This window comes from Aedes aegypti, chromosome 2 (genome assembly GCF_002204515.2).
Source record: "Aedes aegypti strain LVP_AGWG chromosome 2, AaegL5.0 Primary Assembly, whole genome shotgun sequence".
In the NCBI taxonomy this organism is placed as follows: domain Eukaryota; kingdom Metazoa; phylum Arthropoda; class Insecta; order Diptera; family Culicidae; genus Aedes; species Aedes aegypti.
The window spans coordinates 378,588,418-378,611,867 of record NC_035108.1 but is presented as its reverse complement, the minus strand read 5'-3'; the positions used below and the strand labels follow the sequence as shown (position 1 = coordinate 378,611,867).

General features: G+C 37.1%; 1 protein-coding gene across 2 annotated transcripts in view; it reads left to right on the top strand.

Moving 5' to 3' along the window:
• Positions 1 to 23,450, top strand: part of LOC5565300 (trafficking kinesin-binding protein milt) — a 312,518-nt gene that overhangs the window by 25,577 nt on the left and 263,491 nt on the right. The window contains exon 1 of one of the 2 annotated variants that reach the window (XM_021846824.1): positions 3,767 to 4,016. The exons of the other annotated variant lie outside the window; for it this stretch is intronic. Within the exon in view, the coding sequence (XP_021702516.1) occupies positions 3,987 to 4,016 (30 nt within the window). The 5' untranslated portion in view covers positions 3,767 to 3,986. Of the gene's footprint in view, positions 1 to 3,766; positions 4,017 to 23,450 lie in introns of those variants that run through there. 2 annotated transcript variants of the gene reach the window in all.

Here is a 23,450-nt window from a genome sequence, read left to right as displayed (position 1 = left end):
GAGGTTTTCGCATCGCGTTTGTTGTCTTATAGGCCGGGTTGCATCGATCCCTCGAATCGTACTAAGTTAAATATTTAATTGTTCTAGCAAGTCTTTGTTTCCCTTTTTCACAACGGAAAACCAGTGACCTTCTTCGACGTAAGTGGTCACTGAGTTGTTCGGTTTACTGTTTTACGCAAGCAAAGGTGCAGAGTTCAGATCACACGTTGCAATCTTAATCTTGGAGGAGAAAGACATCTCACCTAACTTAACCTTTGTGCTAAAAAGTATGTTTTGAAAAAGACTCTTCATGAACAACACTATATTCCAATAACTATGAAAAATACTTCACTCTTAAAAGAACAGCTCATGATCAAAAGAAGGAATAATTTCTTATGAACATTTAAGCAAGTGTAATGCAATTATTAATTTTATCAGTATAACTACAAAGAACTGCCGATGATTTGAAGAAGTTAAAATTCCCAATAGAAACATAAGCCAAATTATTACCGATATGAATGAAACAAGTTTAACTCGAAACAAAAGCCTATGTTTAAAAGAAGGAACATTTTTTGATGAGATCATTAAAGACACTTGAAATCTCAGAACACCGTTGATAAACCAGAAACGAATCAACCATCAGAAGAGTAGAGTCTTGCACGATGTGTATAGTCCACAACTTTGTCCTGAATAGACGGTCAAATTTTATCATTATCGTCCTGCCACATCATACAAATCAACAATTAAAGCGTTGTAGCAATTTGATTTTGTTTTCGTGATTCGGCCAAACGGCATTCGGCCAAACGACCCGTTCGGCCAAACGGCATTCGGCCAAATGGCGTTCGGCCAAACGGCGTTCGGAAAAATGGCCACCTATGAAACAATGTCTTAAAACGCCTTATCAGAGCTGGTAGCAGGTCTCTTTTTAGAGATTTCAAGCCCAAATCTCCAAACAGTCTTTTTTCCCAATGGACTCTAAAGTATCTATTTTATCTAAAATGGTCTCAAAAATTCTACAGGCTTCAGAGAAACCTTCAGAGACTAAAACGCAACTTTTTTAAAGACTCTTTGAAAATTTCGTCTCAGGTTCCTCGAAAACGGAATGATCCTTGAGATTTCTTCAGAGATATCATCTGGAATACTTTTAGGGACTCCTACAGGGATCTTCTAGAATGTCATCTACCAATTTCTCCAAATTTTTTTCCAGTGATTTTTCAAAGGTTGCTCAGATGAATTCTTCTAGAAAATCCTTGAGCACTCCAACGCTGCTACCTCAATTATTTTTTCTTTTTTATTCTTACAAGTACTAACCTAGCCTTTTCTCCAAATATTCCACTAATCCTTCATCCGAGTTCTCAAAATGTTGGTTTATTCCAGGGTGTTTGAAGAAATCGTTTAGAATTTTTTCGAAGAGGTCCTGCTAAGATTCCTCCGCCTGTTCTGGGAGATTCCTTCTAGGGTTTATTCAAGCTTGCTCTTAGAAGATGCTCCAAAGAATCCTTGAGGGTTATTCGAGGAAATCTGTTAGGAACTGTTCCAGTAAATTCCTCAATAAATTTGACTTGGGATTCATCATAAAACTCCCCTAGGTCTTTCAACCAGGTTTTTTTTTCTAAATTTCATCTAAGTATTACTCCTGCAGTTCTTCGGAACATCTCACAAAGAATTTCTCAAAAAATCCCCATGGAATCTTCAGAGATTTTTTCCAGTGATTCATCCGATCATTTCTACAAAAGTTTCTTAAGGGATACCGTTCGATATTTTCAAGGAATTCCTTCAATAAATCCTGTGAGATTTTATCCAGAGATACGATTGTTTTTTTTAATATCTAAGAAATCTTTTTAAAATTTCTTAATAGTCTAGTAATTTTTTTAAAGATCATTTTTTGTTAAGGGTGACTTTAGTTCATACACTGGTTTTATCTTAGGTGAAGCTATCCTTAGAGAATTTCTAGTTGAAATCTTAAAGGAGTCCAGAAAGACAATTTTATAGGAAAATCTGAGAAATTCCTGGAGGCATCTCTGGAGAAATGATTGATTGAATTGGGTAAAGATGTGCTTAACGAGAATTCTGGAGGATGTCTTAAGGAAATCGATGGAAGAAGCCTGGAAGATAAAATCCTGGGACTTACGATTTTCTTGAAAAATATCTGAAAGAATCTATGGAGGAATTCCGCATGTCCTCTAAAGTAATTTCTGTAGTCATCATTAAACCAGATTAAAATCTTGAGAAATTTGTTGTTATGAATTCCACAAGCAATAATTACTAAATGAACTCCTGACGGAATCTTCGGAAAAGTGTTTGAATCTCTTAGCAAATGCCGGAACTAATTTCCAATGGAATTCTTAGAGAAAATCATGAAAATATACATACGGTACAAGCAGTAATGATTGACGTAATGTCACGGGGAATTTCTAAAAGAAAGTTTTAGATTTCATATTAATGTCTGGTCAGGTTTTGCTTTCTTGATTCCTGATTGGGTTGTTTTTTACCTGGTGTTTTTTTTAATCAAGAGGTCTATTAAGTTCCTGTTTACAAGGCACTCATTCGTTACCAGTCTTGCTGATATTCAACAGCAGCTCATTTGTTTTCAACAAATAATATGAGTTTTAATGATGAACAGAGATATATTTAAGGCATCCTCAGAAACAATCTGGCTGTGTTTTTTTTTAGGAAAACCATTTTCTAGTAATTTATACAGAGATTTGTCTTAAAATATATTCAGAACCAGAAATTCCCCTGATTTTTCCACTTTCTGCGATTATGTTCACTTTCATGTTTCCACTTTCTGCAAAGTATGTTCAAAAGATTCCTCTAGAATGTGCTTCAAGCACTAAAGCACTCCAATGTTGCTACCTCAAGTAGTTTCCACAAAATAAGTTTGAAAAAAAAAGTCCAGGCCTTGACCTCCTGATAAGCAACATATTATTCCACTATGTCATCCATCGAATCTCCCAGTTGTTGCTCTGGAAAATCTTTAATTATTCATACAGGCACGGTGCTCCCCCGAACGTTATTATCAGAAAAAATCTCCATCAACTTTGTGCTCACTAGTCGGCGTTCTATAGTTAAGCTGCATGTCCAGGAAAAATTATAAAAAAGCGTAGTGCCAGTTTTGAAGTTACACCCTTTAGATTGTATAAGTCCACAAATTTATAGGAAATCTGAGATATTCGAAAGGATATTTATTGGCCGTGATTATCAAAAGAAATAAACCATCAAAATTTGGTTCAAATTAGGTGTATTTAGTTATTTGTAACCTCTGAGCGGAGTTTTGAATAAGATGATCGTCGAAATTCAGAAGTGGAAATTTGAAGTGTAACTATTATAATCACTAATTTTAGGCATTATAATACCGATATGTTTGTTCAAATGTTTGCAATGACACATTGCACTTACATGCCGTCAAAGTATTTCACAATTGACTGATTTTTCATAGGCTCAAACAATATATCATATTGTTGTATAAAAACTAATTTGGTTACATGATGAAAATGGCTCCGTTATGCCTTATAGCAAGAGAGTCATTTTCATCTGACATAGGTCCCCACTTCACATGAGCTTCATTTTTTTTGACCAGCTTTGGACCACTGTGCGCCGTGTTGACCGAACTGAGCTGAGTTCGTTGCCGCGCGTCTGTTTGCCCAGGCCATTGGATATTACGGTGCACAAATTTAGGAGAAGTCCGCGGGGTATGTCCACCTTAATAAACCATAACTTCCATGGGCTTCTAGACTTCCTCCTTGCTTCCTCAATTGAGCCAGAAGAACGATGAGGTAGAACGCTGAGTCTGGAGCAGGGTCGTGATGGGGTATCGGTGGAGCCTGATTCATGAGATATTGCTACATTTGGCTGTGTGGTTCACTGGGCACGAAGTCAGTCGTCTGTGTATCGGCTTGCAATATAGGTGTTGTTGAAAATCGAGTCGCGGGTAACCGCCTTTGTGATTATTAAATTTCTACAAGTTTTTTCTCCCGTTTTCGCGTGCTGTGAAAGTATATCTGAAAATGTGCATTACCAAGAACGATCGCGTTGCGGTAAGTGCGTTCCGCTTCAAGCAGTCACATGGCTATGATTTGCGTTATCAGATTTCGGCGTTAATTTCTAATCAGCGTGGGAGATTAACTACGCAAATGGGACCTTGACCTCTAGAAAGCTCTTCAAGAATGGAAAATCCATTGGCAATGGGTTGTCGTTCACGCGGTTTGACATCGAATGTCGCTTTTTTTTTGTCAAAACCGAATCCGTTGACTGAAAACGTTGTGTGTCGTCAATTGAGACGTACTCAAAATAGCTCAACTCCATCATCGACACTGACTGAGTACTACTAGGGGCCCAGATAGCCGTAGCGGTAAACGCGCAGTAAAGACCAAGCTCAGGGTCGTGGGTTCGAATCCCACTGGTCGAGGATCTTTTCGTAAAGGAAATTTTCTCGATTCCCAGGGCATAGAGTATCTTCGTACCTGCCACACGATATACACATGCAAAAATGGTCAATCGGCAAAGAAAGCTCTCAGTTAATAACTGTGGAAGTGCTCATAAGAACACTAATCTGAGAAGCAGGCTTTGTCCCAGTTGGGACGTAACGCCAGAAAGAAGAAGAAGAGAAGAAGAGTACTACTACCAGCGCTTAGCCCAAATATTTCCTAGTGAAATGTAAACATATTCGACGAATGGTGTCGACAAACGAAAATGGGTTTGTTGAGAAGAAAAAGTGTCGTCGAAAAGAAGTTGTCTTCATGGGTTTTATGTTTTTTTTTGTCGTATGTATCGGTCAATAAATGCAGCTGAAGACTTTGCATGTGTGCAGATATTTATTTCTCGGTAAAATTACACTCGCTCCGGTAGACAGCAGCGATTTGCTACAACCCAACCGACAGACGCGGTAGACGTAATTAATTTTCACGTGACGGAATTGATAGGAACGGTGCACAGTGGGCTAGAAATAAGATTTATGAGGAAAGTTTTAGATGCATTTCTTTTAATTTTCTTACTATTTGCTTTATTGTATTTGTCCCCACACAAAAATAAATAAGTGATCCGTGGCCAGAAATTAGCGATTGATTTTCAAAGTTTAGATATAATGCAACCAAGGACGCTACAACCACGCTGTTGTATACCCCCTAAATCGGCTGAAAAAATAATGCATGCATGCAAAATTACTCGTACACAAAAATTTGATCTTAAGTTGCAACATTAAGCAAAATTTGTCTTGCAGCGTAAGGTTTCCTCCTGAAAATAATAATATCGTTCGAAAATATGTCTCAATATTTTTTTCTTCAAATGAGCCTAAGATATTGAACGAGAAATTTCGAAGAGATCAACATGATACACAAGAAGTGAACATGCCGCTGAACCGAAACAAAAATAAAATAAAATGCTCGCGAGCATCAGTGTACTGATTTACTCACACCTGTCGTGCTCGTGAGTAAACGAAGCTAGAGTGATTTATAAACGTGTTCGGAGCCGTTCAGTGTCAATATGGTTTTTCGGAAAAACTATTCCCTTTTTCTTTCAGTATGTTCTCCCGAGCAGGCGGGTGCGAACTTAGTCACATCAAGCCTGTTCGCATTTTTGTTTATCGTAGGTTTACACTCGTGAGCACCAGTGACCCAAAACTTTTGGCCGATGAAATTTTAGTCGTTTTTACTTTTAATAATAGATTTTTTAGCCAAGATTAATAGAACTTAAAAAAGAAAGCAAAAGAGGATGAGCAATTTTCTTATAAGAAGCTTTAATTTTAAATATAATTTGCAAAAATGCTACAGCTTGTGGTAAAAGCAAGCTTTCAATGTGATTTTTATTGTTTTAATCATTTTTGTTAAATCAAGTCAAAAGTTTCATCTATACATATCTTTCTCCAAAAAAAAATTATGATATTAGAAGTACCTTTTTTGCAAACTGACTGAAACATTATCTTAAAAGATGTTGCCATTTTGTTTTACGGATTGACCCCCCTTTTATAGTTTTTAAAAACAAATTGTTTGGTGCATACTCACAATCTTTTTCTGTGTTTTAAACCGAAACATTTGTTGACATGTTTTTTATTACAAAAACACGCCTACATAAATTGACATATTTTTGGTTGTGGCAAGCAATGATGTATTTTTTGAGGCATTTAAAACTCAGCTTTTTATAGTTTTCAGGAAAGCTCAGCTGACAGAGATATTTTAGCCAATATCAAATATAATCTTAGTCACATTATCTTTTAGTATAACGTATTCGGTGGAACTTGAATCCACAGTTCAATTCGGACACATTCCCAATTTTACTACAACTTTGCAATTAAGAATTCTGCATCGTTATCCAGATGAAATAGCAAGTTCAAGTATGCGGCAAAGTTGCTCAAACAGTCAAAGAAACACCGGACCGGCACGTTATTGTCTCACTGGTTGGCAATTCATTTTCTACAGATTCAGTGCTGATTTACTTCATATTTGAGAAATGCATTACTGTTTCACTTCATCTTTAAGTAATTCACTTTATTTACAAATGATTCATGTCTGATATGCTTTATATTCATGTGTTACAAGTTAGATTCATTTTTTTTTTGCGATTTCGGTCTGATTTGCTTTATATTTATGGGTTTAGTTATGTTTTAACTTTTGTTCAAGTGAATCAGGTGTGATTTTTTTAATTTTCAAATGATTTAGGATATAATCTCTTCATAATCGAGACTGATAGACGATTCAAGTATATAACATACTTGTACTTCATATTTGAGGGATTCCACGGAGGCATGCAAGTCGATTCTGATCGACCATTTCAAAAATATCTGAAACTTTCGAGACAGTTTTTCAGTTCCATCTAAATCGTCATTTTCCGATATCAAATCTTCAAGTTGAGTCACGACTAACTTTTCAAAAGGGTGTATGTGAAAATGGTTCAAAAATATTCAAAAAGCTGCACAGCAAAAACGGTTCGTTCGATTGTTAGACAACTAAAGAAACAAAGTTAGACAACTAAATAAAGATTCCAAAAAAAATACACACAGTAAAATAATTTTTTTTTTGCATTAAAAAACATCATTTTTGTCACAAAAACTCAAATATCTCAAAACCCTATCGGAATACCAACGTAATTTTGGTGATGGTAAGCCAATAAACAAAAAAGTTATGACATTTCAAATATTTCACAAATTTGACACTTAGTGAAATTTTTTTTTTTTTCATTGTTAATTTTTTTTTAGGACCGCAGTTTGTTGCTGAATTTTTTGTTAAGGGTACCACATGAGGTTAACAAGTTGTTTTCTCGATATTTTATTTAATTATTCATAACTATTATAGCATCTATTAGAAAGTTAGACGCGATCCAGTGTTGTGATCTAAAGTCTTGATAGTGTCATATTTTTTATTGTACGTAACTGAAGAAAAATTCTCTCAATAGTGTTGAAACCTTTTGATAAAAGAAACCTATAAGAAATCTAATATTGAAGACAAAAGCTACAAAAAAAGTTTTCTATACAGGTATACGACTAGTTTACCTGCAAAAAGTTTACCTCGTAGAGAACAAGGCGGGTCTATACCCAGGTGATCTAGTATACGTAAAGCAGGTCGGTTTTCTCGGCGCTGGTTTTCTCCACAAAGTTAAAATCTGATTACACCTGGGTATAGACCCGCCTTGGTAGAGAATAGACTTTGTTAATCATATTTGGGAGAAAGCGAGTAACTTCAACAACATCAAAAACATGATAGGTACATACCATGAACATACTCACGAAAAAGCTAAAAATATACTACCACTATGGTTATAAAAGATTTAATTGTAAAATTTTTCTTCAGTCAAGCAAACGACACCAAACTAGTCAGTAAAAACTTAAAAGTGATTTTGTTTATTAAAATCTAACGAGCAACATGAGTAGTCGCTTTCTCAACTGCTGCAGGCCGTTTGCAGAAAAAAAGTGTTCGAAAGAGCTACGAAATCTCACCGAAAGCACCATAGATAAACTGAAAGCGGCTGGTTATGCTCCAATGTCTACATTGAATACAAATTTACGCATTTGTACGTCCTGCCGTTTAAACGTTGACAAACGGGCAATCTGTACATCATCGGTGGATCAGGTTGCAGGAAGTTCGAAAACAACAACAACTGAGGAATTACTAGATGCACCGACAACAACTGAGGAGTTACCAGAAGTACCAAGTGCAGATAGTCTTGCCACGGTACCATCAGCGACATCTGTTTCAACAAATCAATCAGAAGATGAGTGCATCCAGAAGGTCAACATCGAACGCTTCAACGAAGGGATAGCTGGAATAAAAGTGACTCCGATTAAATGGACGAAGATGGGTTACGTCAATTATCCCGAGAAAAAATACCGTGAAATCAACGAAGCTGTACGAAGAAACCTCTTCAAATTAGGACCTGAGGATGTGGAAAATACAGACTACGATGAGGTAATTATGAATATGAAGGAAAGGTTCTCGAATCTAGCCACGACAAGGAAAGAAAAATTATTTATTTTGTCGATGCTGCCAAGCTCGTGGTCTATTCAAGACGCCATTGATGAGTTCAAAACCAATAGAAATACAGCAAAAGAGGCAAAACAATTCAAAAATAACTGTCTTGCAACCAAAAATGCTAGGTCGAGTACTTCATTAATAGATGAGACAAAAGAAAAAATAATTCAATATTTTGAAGACGATGAAGTAAGTAGAGCTATGCCTGGCCAAAAAGATTATGTATCTGTAAAAAAAGATGGAAAGCGTCAAGCAATCCAAAAACGATTAATGATGACTACTTTGAAAGAAGCGTATACACGCTTCAAGGAAATTAACGAAAATATTAAGGTAGGTTTTTCCTCATTTGCAAGCCTTCGTCCAAGGCAATGCAAGCTTCTATCCAATTCAGGAACACATAATGTTTGTGTGTGCACAACACACGAAAATATTAACCTAATCTTACATAGTTTGAAAAGAATCAATTTATCAAAGGATATTAAAATGTTAACTGGTAGTCTTTTGTGTGAAAATACAACATCAAATTGCTATCTACGATCTTGTTCGGATTGTCCAGATTCTTCATCATTGGAAAATACTCGCTGAGTTTGAAGAAAATTATATTGATCAGTTATCATTTGAGCAATGGGTGACCACGGATAGGTGTGACCTAGAAACTATTGTAAAACCTGTAGATGAGTTTGTGTCATTGTTTTGCTTGAAATCAGAAAGTTTAATTCCTCACGACTTTATTAAAACAGAGCAATCCCGCTTTTTAAAAAATACGAAAAATACATTACAAGATGGTGAATTTTTAGTCATTTGTGATTTTTCTGAAAACTATAGCTTTGTATTGCAAGATGAAGTGCAGTCCCATCACTGGAACGTACAACAAGCTACAATTCATCCATTCGTTATTTATTTCAATGGAAGTACGCAAATTGAACATTTTAGTTTTATTGTAATTTCCGAAGATTTAAGACACGACTCAGTATCTGTAAATTTGTTCATTGCCAAAATGATTAACTTTTTACGCGTTGATAAGGATAAAGAAATCAGAAAGATATATTTCACGTCTGATGGAGCAGCATCGCAGTACAAAAACCGTAAGAATTTTTCGAGCCTATGTCAATTTAAATCAAAGTACGGAATTGATGCAGAATGGCATTTCTTTGCTACGTGACATGGCAAAGGTCCTTGTGATGCTATTGGAGGAACCATAAAGCGCATGGCCACAAGAGCAAGTTTAGCCAAAGAACGTGAGCATCCAATTAAAACTGCAAAAGAACTATTTGATTGGGCGAATCGCAGAAAAGAAGGAGATTTAACAAAATTATCATTTTGTTTTACTACTACTGAAGAGTACGAATTAACGGCATCAGAGCTCAGCGAGCAATATAATAACGCGAAAACGATCCAAGGAACCCAAAAATTTCACTGTTTCATTCCATTGTCAGAAAATAAAATTAAAGCAAAACTATACTCGAACTGTACTGATAATGATGCAAAAGTGTTCGATATTGTAAAAAAATTGAATAACAATAAATAAATAATTAAGTATTAATAAAATGTTTTCATGATCTCATAACGCATACCCAAATCCAAAACTTTTAAAGTTTATATATAACATTTAGAAACTCATCGATCATACTTTAAAAAAAAATATCCTGGTAAAAAAAAAATTTATTTTCGTGTAATCTGTTAATTCATTTTAATTTATACATATATACATATACATATAATATTTATACATATACATAATATTTATACATATAATATACATATTACTAATGAATACATGAAAACGACTTGTTTAATTCACGCAAGGCCCTTAACAATAAAATCAGCAACAAACTGCGGTGCCCGTAATAATTTACACCGAAAAAAAAAAAAAAATTTCTACTAAATGTGAAAATTGTGACATGTTTGAAATGTCATAACTTTTTTGTTTATTGGTTTACCATCACCAAATTTTTATGGTAGATAGCTAATATAATGGACCGTTTTCCCTCAAAAAATTACATTGGTATTAGTTGGTATTCCGATAGGGTTTTGAGATATTTGAGTTTTTGTGTCAAAAATTATGTTTTTTAATGCAAAAAAAAAAAAAATTTTACTGTGTGTATTTTTTTTGGAATCTTTATTTAGTTGTCTAACTTTGTTTCTTTAGTTGTCTAACAATCGAACGAACCGTTTTTGCTGTGCAGCTTTTTGAATATTTTAGAACCATTTTCACATACACCCTTTTGAAAAGTTAGTCGTGACTCAACTTGAAGATTTGATATCGGAAAATGACGATTTAGATGGAACTGGAAAACTGTGCAAAGTTTCAGCTCAATAGAAAAAAATGAATTAAAAAATTTACCAAATTTTGGTGATGTTGCTTGGAATCACTCATTTAAATGATTCATGTCAGATTCACTTTACATCCAATTGATTAGAGGCTGGTTCACTTTCTATTCAAGTGATTCAGGATCGATTCACTTCAGATTCAAGACTGATTCACTTCATAGTCAAGTGATTCGTGTTAGCTGGCTCCATATCCAAGTGATTCGTGTCGAATTCATTGTGTAGTCAAGTGCATCAGGTCTGATTCACTTTATGTCTGAAATACTCCAGATTCACGTGTTTCAGTTCTGAATTACTTCATATTCATATAATTCAGGTCTGATTAATTTTGAGCTTGAGTTATTCATTTACGTTACACTGCATTTTCCAGCGTTTCTGATTCCCATAATTTCCTCTAACACTCTAATACATCTAATACATTACATTTTACATAATTCAGGTCTAATTCATTTCATGTTCATGTTGTTAAGATCTGATTTTCTTAATTTTCAAGAAATTCTGGATTGGTCTACTGATTTTAAAGCAAATCTTGTCTGATTCATCTCATAATTAAGTGATTCAGGTCTAACTCACATCAAATTCAGGTCTGATTCACTTTATATTCCAGTGATATCCTAGTCATTCAGATCTAAATCATTGGCTATTCAAAACTCGAATTTTCAGGCTTATCTGGATCAGAAAATATAACTTGCTTGAAATGCTTAATTAACTTTGCCGAAGATTCGAGCTTTCTATTTCATGTGGATCACAAGAAGGACTAACTTAAAATGCTCATTTTTATATCCTTACTAGCGCAACCTAGCACTAAAATGTTTGCTTCCGGGTATACTTGACTTTCAAAACAACTTTGTCGGAGACTCGAACTGTCCAACTCATCTGGATCATGAGCTCGATGATCATTATTGTTATATGCTAACTAGTGCCACTTAGCGGAAACATTTAGAACTAAATTGTTTATCTTACGAATGTCCTTAACCTTCTAAACAACTATGTCAAATACTCGATGTTTGTAATCCTCAACGACCGTTTCTGATTTTCGGAATTTCTGGCAATTTTATTGCTTTACCACAATAAAACGGTGTCAGAATTTGGAGGTTATCAAATGTGCACTCGATTTCAGGTTTGAGAGTATCAGACAAAACCAGGATAAGCTACATTCAACTCTCCATAACTCGATATTGAAGAAACCATAGAGTTAGGAGGTATCGAGTTATAGAACACAAATCCAGTGCAAATGCAATCCAAGGGACCAACAAGGTAGCCATGAAAACCAACTTTTACTATGGTTCTCTAACTCTATATACGGATACGGAATATCGAGTAAGCGAGAATTGACTGTATTTTGCACTGAATCATGATCGTTTGTGGTAAATGAAACTCATATGATTATTTTTGGACTGAGTGCAAGGAATGAAATAGTAAAATAATTATTATCATCGTTGATTATTATCTTAAATGAAAAGTGCTAAACTTATGATTTTTGCACTACTTTTTACAGGTCTCCTGAGCTTCTTCCAGATCACTGAAGGACGTATTCTGAACGTGACTTATTTAAGCATCAATATTCTTGGTATTTTGTTTGAGTTATGCTTGGTCTCTAGGCATGGACAAAGGATTTGCTATAAATTAGACTAGTGGACAACTCGAACAGCAAAATAAAGCTTAACCATTTGATTTCACTTTGTTGCTAATCAACACACTCAAACATGTAGAAGCACTCGTGACCCACATTCCCTGCACATCATGTTGTTTTATCTGTTTTCCAAAACGATTCAATGTTATCGTCATGTAATATCGCACCCGAACAATTTTCGCATGCTTAAACATAGGTATCCAATGTTATAGAATTCAATCCACCAGAGCCAATAATTTTCACCCACAAACCGTCTCCACTTCAATTGGAAAAGCACAGTTTAGCGATGGAAACCGAAAAACATCCATTCACCGTAGCGCAGCCCGACTATACATATGCATTGTATACATTTTTCTTCATTGCACTACTGCCTCTTCTTGCCGGCAGACTTTGGGCTATCGAAAGGCTTCATTTCGCATTAATGCCAGCCACCCGACAGACGACGGGTTTCAAAAATATAATTAACAGAACTCATGCGATTGTTTTTGTTTCTAGTTTGTGAATGGATAATTGTGTCACCAACGAACCGTTTGATAGTTCATCTCAACGAGCTGCTCCGAAATTTCTCTTATACTCGTTGGATATCTAGCGGCATTCATTAGAAAGTAGACGGAGTCATGTCATGCTATTCCGGTACTGTTCTATTTCTAGTTGAGATCTAGCTAGTATGTCACTAATTCCACTGAGCTTTTTTCGGAGTGGAAATGTTTGGGGAGTTTGAGGTTAGAGTTACTTTTCGTGTTTTCCACACGATATGTAAACGCAAAAGTGGTTAGTTTTTAAAGAAAGCTCTCAGTAAATAACTGTGGAAGTGCTCATCGAATACTAACTGAGAAGCAAGCTCTTCTATCGATTAGATCGTACAACCAGGAAGAAGAAAATGAACTATTTCATATGAAATGTTTTACTGAGTTATTATATATGCTCTGTTACTTCTTTTTCTTTTTAAAACTTAGCCATACAAAATTGACATGACTAGTACGCCTTATGCATTGTGAAATATGCAAAACTTCCTGCATTATGTTTCCGTCCTACCATATACGGAACCGATTTGCTGTGTGAAAACCAAATTCTAGCTGAATGAGTGCGAACATATACGCTCAACCGGACGTTGAACTCAGCAGAACATCGACTTATGCTTCTCGCTAGACGATGATTAACCCGCTGGAGGGGTTATCCATCAATTACGTAATGTTACGTATCAGGATGAAGGATCAGAGGTTTAATGTTGAGAATTGTCATACAATCAATCCCACATATAGAATTAGTTAGGAGATGTGATTTTTGTTTTGGTAATTTTTTTACGTAATTTGTGGACAGACTCAAAGCACCAAAAGCGTGCGTGGGTGATTTCTTGCTGCATCGGTCGTCATCAATTTTCTTTGCGTCGCTCGCTACTGCATTATGTGATGCGTGAAATAAAGACAGTGAATATTGCACCCGGATGAGTTCTTTTCACGATGCATTCCTGTTTTAGACGTAGAAGCTAGCGTGGTCAGAGGCATTCAATTGACCTTTTTCTGTCCGACATTCGTTCGATTACTCGTGTTGTGAATGTTTAAGGGAAGCTTTGCTGAATATCAGCGAAAACGTGTCGAGTACCATGATTGCTCACAGCACTGACACAGCACAATCAAACAGCGACTATCTCCTCACCTCTTATATATCACATTGGTAATCTTAAAACTAGCTTTTCTTCCACGACTGTCTATAAACCGCTCGCTCAGACACAAAGCGCTCTTCGGAAATCGTCATAAAACACAAGTGCTACAGATCTGTGAATGCTATACTTTGAATGAATCATTCAATCGACTAACTGTTGAATCGCAACTGAATGAACCGAAGCAACTGCGATTTCCTGATGTGCAGTCAAACCTCCGTCTGCGATGAACTTCATAGTTGCGGTTTCAATTTCGCTCGCATATAGAAAATTAGCTTACAGAAGTTATTCGTAAAGCTGCAAGCTAAGATACAATTCCATAAATAATCGCTTTTATGGTACTTTGCATTTACGTGATACCGGATTGCGTCTAAATGGGAGAGATTACTGTACTTCTTCTCTAGTATCGCTTAGCATCGACGCTACATATCTATCAACGCCACCACCTAAACAAGCACAAACAAGGATCATTTCAAACGATTCGATTGCACAGTAGTTTAATTAAGCTGCGACGACCACACTCTTGGGAAGAAAGACATTTCACGGCACGATCATGTGCGATACATCTCATTGACACTTGTCGCAAGCTTATGGGTTTAAATGACTCGACTGAGATTTAGTCTTCCTAAAGTTATAGAGTGACCGCATGTGCGTTTTAGTTGGATTAGTGGTTAGGATAAAAAGAAAATGCAACAATTGTCAATCCTTGGAATATTGTGGAGTCGTCTGGAGAAATAGTTGGATTATTAGTAGTGAATCTGGTGGAAGTGATGAAGACTTTGTTTACTTTTTTTTTTGGGAATAGTATGTGATAATGTTTTTCTTTACGAAAAGCATAGGGGATTACAGCAAAATAAGTAACAAGGACCACATTTCTCTGGTTAAAGCTATTCAAAATGTAAGTTGATACAAATTCTTTGTACCTTTCGGTGTTATGACTGCTTCTATAGTTGTGGTAATGTGATTAGTACTGTTTTCATTGAAAAAAAAAAGAATCTGTCCATCAACATATTGTGTTGTTGGGCTGTTAAGTATCATGACTGGCTTGCGACACTGACAAAACGAGTCTTTTCACTGTCGCTAGTCGAAACTATATTTCATGTGCTCCCTTCGTCAAGTCGCAATGACGGGCTCTCACGAGAGCAATTTTAATGTTGTTTTGCTATTAAATTTCTATCTCATTTTAAACAATTTCGGGAAGTAAATGTGTTTGATACGTTAAGTGGATATCCTTCCATGATTCCAGCGATATGATTAACAATTATGTTAGATAATGAACTACAAATTGTCAAGTTTGCGATTCCGTCAAAGGCCGCAGCTACGTTGACGCTTTCCAGCCCTTGTTGATGATACATGATACTGTTGAAATTCCTTCAAATTGAAGGAAATAACCAAAAGTTCTTAAAGTTTTCTCGCTTGTACCAATTGTTGCGGTTAGATAGTGTATCGAAATAAGTTGGAAACATTAAGGTGATTATAAAATGAAGCCAAACTTGGGATTTTCTAGTGCACAAGACTAAAGAATATCACAACAGTTCGCGTTGAAAACCAATCAAATTGCTTGCTTGCTGGTGGTGAGCAATGGAATAGATTTTCAACGCGGAGCGCTGTTTGGTTCTCAAGTCTTGTGATCTTGAAAAATTGAAGTGTGGCTTCGTTCTATAATCACCTTAAAGTTGCTTGATGTCCACCCTTAAAGAATCAGATTTGTTCAAAAGGATTGTGCTACTTTTCCCCGAATATCATTTCCCAAATGTCGGTTCCCCGAACGCCAGTTCTCCGAATGCCATTTCCCCGAAAAGTGGAGCATTTCAAATAGGTGCTATAATTGTTTTCATTGTCAGGAAGGTGTATTAGAAAGAACGATAGCACAACCGTTCAAAAGTGGTTTTCCAAATTTGTTACAGCAAAAAAATTTTTATGGAATAATTTTGGAAATTTGCCAAACTAAAAATTATGTATGCTTCATATGCCGTAAACAAAAATTTTAAAATTCCAACAAGAGCTTCCAGAAATTGTATCATTTCGAAAAAAAGAAAGCTGATCATGATGATGTAATTGTTATTTATTAAATTTTTTAAATTTTCCCGGGATTTGACTTCCCGGGAAACGGGAATGAAAATTTTCATTTCCCGGGATTTCCCGGGATCCCGGGAAATTCATAAAAACCGTGAAAATCTAATTTGATGAAGTATATTTATGAATTATCCATGTATATATATATTATAATTTAGACCAGTAAATGTGTACGGTTATTTATTTTTTTTTTTTTATAAATAATTTGTTTACATTAAAAAAAATCTGTTGGCTTCGTTTTATGCTAAGATTCAAAACAAAAAAACTTTATAAATTTAAGCAAAAATCCATGTGGAGGTCATTCTAGACAAATCGTATAAGTTCAAATAATATTTGCCAACATTAAATCAATGTTTTCGAACATTAAATCAAAACCAACTAGTCTTTCGATGGAAGATTGAGACTGTTACACAGCGTAACAAAAATTACATTTTTGCGTGTCTCAAACATTAAATTATGTGTCTCTAGTAGATTAGGGGTCGCTGAATCTAATGCCGTTCTCATATATGTCCCTGCACGTCACACATTTTAGCTACACTTCGCCAAAGTTTTACGAAACACTGGTTATATTGATGTTTCCATGAAATTAAAGATATGATTCATCAAACTTTTTTGTGATCTAGTCCAGCAAGCATGCAAAATAGAACTTCAACTTTCATTTCAGATATAATTATATTGAAATTGCGCAATAAAATTTAGATTCAATCGATTTTTTAAACATGCTTGCAGTCTCTATACAAAACTCTTCGTTTCTCTTATATGGTAAAATACAATACTTTTCTATAACACCAAAAAAATAACTTTTGAAATAGTAATGGAAATTTCCTTGACTTCCCTGGGTATAGAGTATAATCGTACCTGCCACACGATATACGAATGCGAAAATGGCAAATTTGACAAAGAAAGCTCTCAGTTAATAACTGTGGTAGTGCTCATAAGCTAAGCAACACATAACACTAAGCTGAGAAGCCGGCTCTGTCCCAGTAGGAACGTAATGCCAAGAAGAAGAAGACGATTACGAAAATCAGCTCAATAAATGAAGAGTAAATTGAACGATGGTTTTTATTTGAATATAGATGATCAATTCTTCATTGAAATAGAGCTTCACAGGAAATACGGGAATCCCGGGAAGGAGAAAATTAATTCCCGGGAAACGGGAATCCCGGGAAATCTCATTTCCCGGGAAATGTTCCCGGGATTGAAAACTCTATTATTTATATAACAAGTTGCATTTTTTTGCATTTTTTTATTTTTGCTTACGGGCGAATCCAACTTTTGATTGAATCCTATTCGTTCGAATTAACAACGTACGGTACCGACGGCCGCCCCGGTACGACCTAGAGCGGCTTAAGCAACCGGATGTCGCTGCGACATACGCGCAGCACCTCGAGTCTGCATTCCCGGAAGAGGGTGAGCCTCTCTTGAGGACTGCTGGAGAACAGTGAAAGCAGCCATCAACAATGCAGCTAAGAGCAACGTCGGGAACGTGGGACGGAGTCGACGGAACGATTGGTTCGACGAGGAATGTAGGCAGATTATTAAGGGACCCGGCAGAACGTGGAGCGTTATAGACGGAAACGGAAACAGCAGACCCGCCTATTTCGGGAGAAAAAACGCCGCCTGGAAGAGACGGAGTGTGAGAAGATGGAACAGATGTGCCGATCTCAAGAAACACGCAAGTTCTATCAGAAACTCAACGCATCCCGCAACGGCTTCGTGCCGCGAGCCGAGATGTGCAGGAATAAAAATGGGGGCATTTTGACGGACGAGCGTGAGGTGATCGAAAGATGGAAGCAGCACTTCGACAAACATCTGAATGGCGCTGAAAGAACTGGTAATGAAGGTCTGGGCAATGGAGGAAATGCCTTCGTCGGTACTGTGGAGGATGGAAACCAACCAGCCCCCACTTTGAGGGAGGTTAAGGATGCCATTCACCAGCTCAAGAACAATAAAGCTGCTGGTAAGGATGATATCGGAGACGCTGGCCGTTTGTTTGCACTGGCTGATAGGTACAATATGCAACAGAACAGCTACCGGAGGAATGGAAGGAAGGGGTGATATGCATGCCCCATCTACAAGAAAGGTGACAAGTTAGATTGTGAGAACTTTCGAGCGATCACCATTCTAATTATCCAGAGAAGTTATCAAGCCGGCTTCGTTGACGGCGGATCGACAACAGACCAGATCTTTACTGTACGGTAAATTCTCCAAAAATGTCGTGAATACCAGATCCAGTCAATTTTTTTGCTTCGCAAATGATATGGACATTGTCGGCCGAATATTTGAAAAGGTGGCAGACCTGTACACCCGCCTTAAACGCGAAGCAACAAGAATCGGGCTAATGATGAATGCCATAATCGTTAGCTGGTGAGGCCGAGCGCGACAGGGCTCGCCTAGGTAGCAGTGTTATGATAGACAGGGATACGTTCTAGGTGATCGACGAGTTCGTCTACCTTAGACCCTTGCTGACGGCTGACAATAACGTTAGCCGTGCAATACGGAGGCGCATCATCAGTGGAAGTCGGGCCTATATGGCCTCCACAAGAAGCTGCAGTCAAAAAAGATTCGCATCCGCACCAAATGTATCATGCACAAAACGCTCATAAGGCCGGTAGTCCTCTACGGGCATGAAACGTGGACGATGCTCGAGGAGGACTTGCAAGCACTTGGGGTCTTCGAACGTCGGGTGCTTAGGACGATCTTTGGCGTATGCAGGAAAAATGTGTGTGGCGGCGAAGGATGAATCACGAGCTCGCCCAACTCTTCGGCGAACCCAGTATCCAGAAGGTGGCCAAAGCTGGAAGGATACGATGGGCAGGGCATGTTGCAAGAATGCCGGACAGCATCCCTACAAAGATGGTGTTCACTTCGGATCCGGTTGGTACAAGAAGACGTGGAGCGCAGCGAGCTAGGTGGGCCGATCAAGTGCGCATCGATTTGGCGAGCGTGGGGCAGAACCGAGGATGGAGAGATGCGGCCACGAACCGAGTATTGTGAAATTGTTGATTCAGTGTTATCTGTTTAGATGTTAAAGCGAAGTATGCACTTCAACAAAAAAGTAATCGCCTATCTCGATGCGTGGGAAATTTCTTGCAAGAAATGCTCAAGAAAAGCATTTTTCTTTGATCGCAGTACGCAGTTGAAAAGAAATGTCATTTCAAATGGAGCTTACTGTAGGACATTTCTTGACCATTTCTTGAGCAGAAATTTTTACTTTTCTTGAGCGGAACAGCATACCTAGCTTAACTAAATAAATGAATGAAACGAAAGAGGATTCGAACGTAAACAAGAAAAGGGGTAATAAAACTCTTTTTTCGAGCATGAGATCTCGAAAGTTCCTATTTTTAAGACACTCAGTTGCTCACAGCCCTGCGTCATTCAACCTTCCCACAAAACTAAATGTTCCCGGATTTATGCCGATGACGGGAGCTAATTTGTTTTAGCTGCTTTTTACGATTATGACTTCCTTGTTCTGTCAGTTTGAATTGGCTACTAAACAGAACGTTTTTTTTTTTTTGAAGTGGTTCAAATTTATTTAGGAGTATAGAATTACAACTGAAAATGGTGTCACTGTGGGAGACGATCTACGATGTCTTTCCGCTCTTGTACATTTGGTAGAGGACGACTCCGTACGGCGCCGCAAATCCAATGGTGCTGATCAGGAAAAACTTGGCCGTAAAAGCGTAGGGATTTTTCAGATTGAATGGAAGCGGATTCTGTGGGATGAAACAATGAGTAGGTGTTAGATTAGAGTTTAAGAAGTGAAATTCCTCACAAAGGTTTGCTTACCCGATATTTGCGGGGATCCACGAAGGCAGGTTTCTCGGCCATCTTGTCCACTGCTTCTCGGCAGAAACTTCGAGAAACATCCTCAGCGCACATGTTTCTGGCTTTTCTGTAACGCTTCCACAACGATCTTTCTTTCGCAAGTGTCAGTTAAAAGTGAAGTTTTCCCTATCTAACGACTACTGCGATCCCGATTGACACTTCGTTCGATACACGATAAAAAATAAGCACTATAATATGCATAGTTTTGCTCTTGGATTTGCTTTACTGTTAAGCTTGACAATATCAATGAAACAGCTCTTGAGTTCAACTTTGCATATTTTGATTTGAAATAAACAAAATAAAATTAAAATAAAGATTTCCACCTGACCGGATTTGTGGTGTAGCTGATACATACGCTGCAACAAAATCGTCGGATGATAATGACCTATTTTGCGAACGAAATTTACCAACAATCTCGTTTCAAATCTTAACAATTTATCATTGAAAACTCTTATGGCCCAATCTAAACTAGACCTCTTTTCGGTCAACCCACATTACAGTTTGCACATTTTGGCGCCTTGCCACCTTGTAAAATGATGTGGCTGCTAGCACGGGCAAAGTGCGAGCTGCAGTCGTACGAACAAGTCCCAATTACATTCCGACTTGCTTGGACGCTAGCGCGATACACCGTGCCAGCACATTTCGTGGTAGTGGAAGTAGGGGTAAGAATAGACATGGTGTAAGACTAGTGCGGACTCGAATATTTATCTCGTTCAAATTGAACACAATCTTTTCTACGAGTGCTAACCGTTGCTTGTTTGCTTGTCTCGCAGGAAACCACATTCGAAGTGTACTCTTAAAATGTTTCACACAAAGCATAATTAATTCAATGCAGGCAATAAACCCAAAAAACAGACTTAATCAGAAAATTTCTGGCCGTATGTTAATAAAAAAACCTATTTGAGAAAAGCTGTAAAAGATTTATGTATAATTTGGACCAAGCACTTTTTTTTAAAGTTCGAAGTCTTTGTGTTATATAAATTGAATAACATTTTTTAGGGTGACGAAATCATGACCAAACAACCCTAGGCATACTCGGATCATTTTCATGAAAATTTTTGTTTGGCAGCAGACTGGCTGCTGATTGATTTTTAGTTCGCATCCCCCAGGTGTAATACCTGGTACCCCCGTTGGTTTGACCACATTTAATCTGAACACTTTTTAATCTGTACCCCGCTAATTTGCACATCGTTCAGATTAAAAATGGTTCAAACGTCATTTGGCTCATGGAACGGAGTGATGTGAAATGGAACACTGTGGAACAGAACGCAGAATCAAAACAAAACAGTGAAATAGGTAACCAGAAACACGGTTCTGGTGACTAGATGTTCAAATTAAAAATGAACCCCGCTGGTTTGCATGAGGTACCGTTCAAATTATAGTGGTATAGTGTTTTAAACTCAGAAAAATAAGTAAATAATGTTCGAGAAAAGCCCATATTACAAACTGTTAGATTATATTTGGCGTTCTAAAGAGACGTAAAGGATTCCATCAATTCTCATCAAATAGATAATTTCCATTATTGAAGCAAATGATGCAAATATTGTGTTGTGACGAATGCTTGAAAAACGTTTTCCTGAAACCAATAAAAACGCTTGGTTCAGACTGTCTGAACACCGACCATCTGGGAAGATTTTGCAACTAAAATTAGGGTGCTCATATTACCCCATCGGTAAAAAATCAACACAAAAAATTAAAAATTTGAAAAAGTCATAAGGATTGTATGAAATTATGCAAAATTCCAAAGATTCCGAAGATCCCATAATATTTTCAGCACTTTTATCAACTTTTCCTTCTGGTGGTCATACCGCCCCACTTTGCCATACTGTTCTGTTGTATGTCGTAGTTATATCGTGCCGTTTTAGTTACGGTACTGCAAATTGGCACCAACGCATGACATTATAGTCCTTCTATTTGTCATCGTTGGACCATTTCGAGCATGGCACTAGCGAATTAAAAATATCTACTCAGTTTTAAAGTGTTCGATGGCTTCTTCAACTTCATTACTGTTTTATTCTAATGATTTTTGAGTAGCAATACGCTCCCCTTGTAAATTCGTTATGAACGCCAATTAGAGCATCCCCGCTGAATATATTATCATAAATATGTATACTCAAATACTTCCATTCCAAGCAGCTGCATCAATCGTTACTCGATTTTTGTATGCATGCTTACATGTTTCCTCAAACAAACAAGCGGCGAGCATTCTCTCTCGTCTTTCCGTTATTTCACTGACTGCCGTCGCCGCCAAATATTATGTAATACTATGAATAATTCTGATACTATTTGATGATGCGGACGAGAGCCTTTCTTTTAATTCTCGCGTGTCTCGTCTAGTGCATTGCATAGTAGATTACACGCCGGCAAGCGGCATGCCAAAATTTTCGCGTCAATCAACAGAGCTGTGCTTGAATGAAACCGTTACTCGTGTATGAAGGCGCTCAGTCCGAAGATTGATGATTGAAATTGTATTGGATTAGGTGACTTATAAATATTCCAATTTTCATAAAGATTTAGAGTAGGGTGTGGTCTTTTGATTCCGTTGCATTTTCCATCAGAATCAATCGTGTCTGGTTCGCATTGTGCAAATGCGAAAAGATATTCTTTTTAGTCGAGGATGGATTGCTAACTGGTGAGCTCGTTCCATGCTCATAACATATTTTTTTCGACGCATCGTTAGGTTTTTGTAATTATTTTCAAACAAACTATAGATGGTTCGTTACTACAAGTGTCGACATAGACCCTTATTCATATTTCATATAATTTTAATATACACATACTTTTCTTTTTTCGTCGTTACTGAAAAACGTTTTTTTTTCTGGGAAAATTCAAGATGGCGACTAAATTTAAAATGGCCAAAGTCAATTTTTGGTTAACTTAAAATGAAAGCAAAATTTTTTTCTATGATGCCACTACGTCTCTTATGTGTTTCAAGGCCAATATGAGACACAGGCTCATGGACGTAGCCAGGATTTCCATCAGAGGGGGCCTTAAAAACATATTTACTAATTTCATGCAAACGATCAGGTTGTATATAATCTGTTTAACCTTTATGCATGAAACGTTAAACTTTGAAGGTAAACTAATTCTTTACCCTTTCACAATTAGCAAAGTGGAGTTTGGAACGCTTTAATTTGTTGTCTGAGTAATGCGTCCATTAACGCTTTAGAAAATTGAATGGAAAATGCCTGAAGACAGTGCTGTAAACATTCGACACTTTGAGCGACGTTCGTTTCGTTGCCATGGTCAGCAGTCACAGCAAGAGCGGTAGAATGAACGTCGACAAACACCAAAAAGTGTCAATTGAATGTCGTCTGATACGAGAAAATTTGCATGAATCATAAGTTTTGCATAGAATTCAGACATCGGATCATGAACAACATGGATAATTTGATCTTGTCTGTTATGTCGAATGTGACACACATACAGTGAAAGCAGTACAAAAACAAACAACACCGTAACGCTTCCTAACATTGCTATCGTGGTC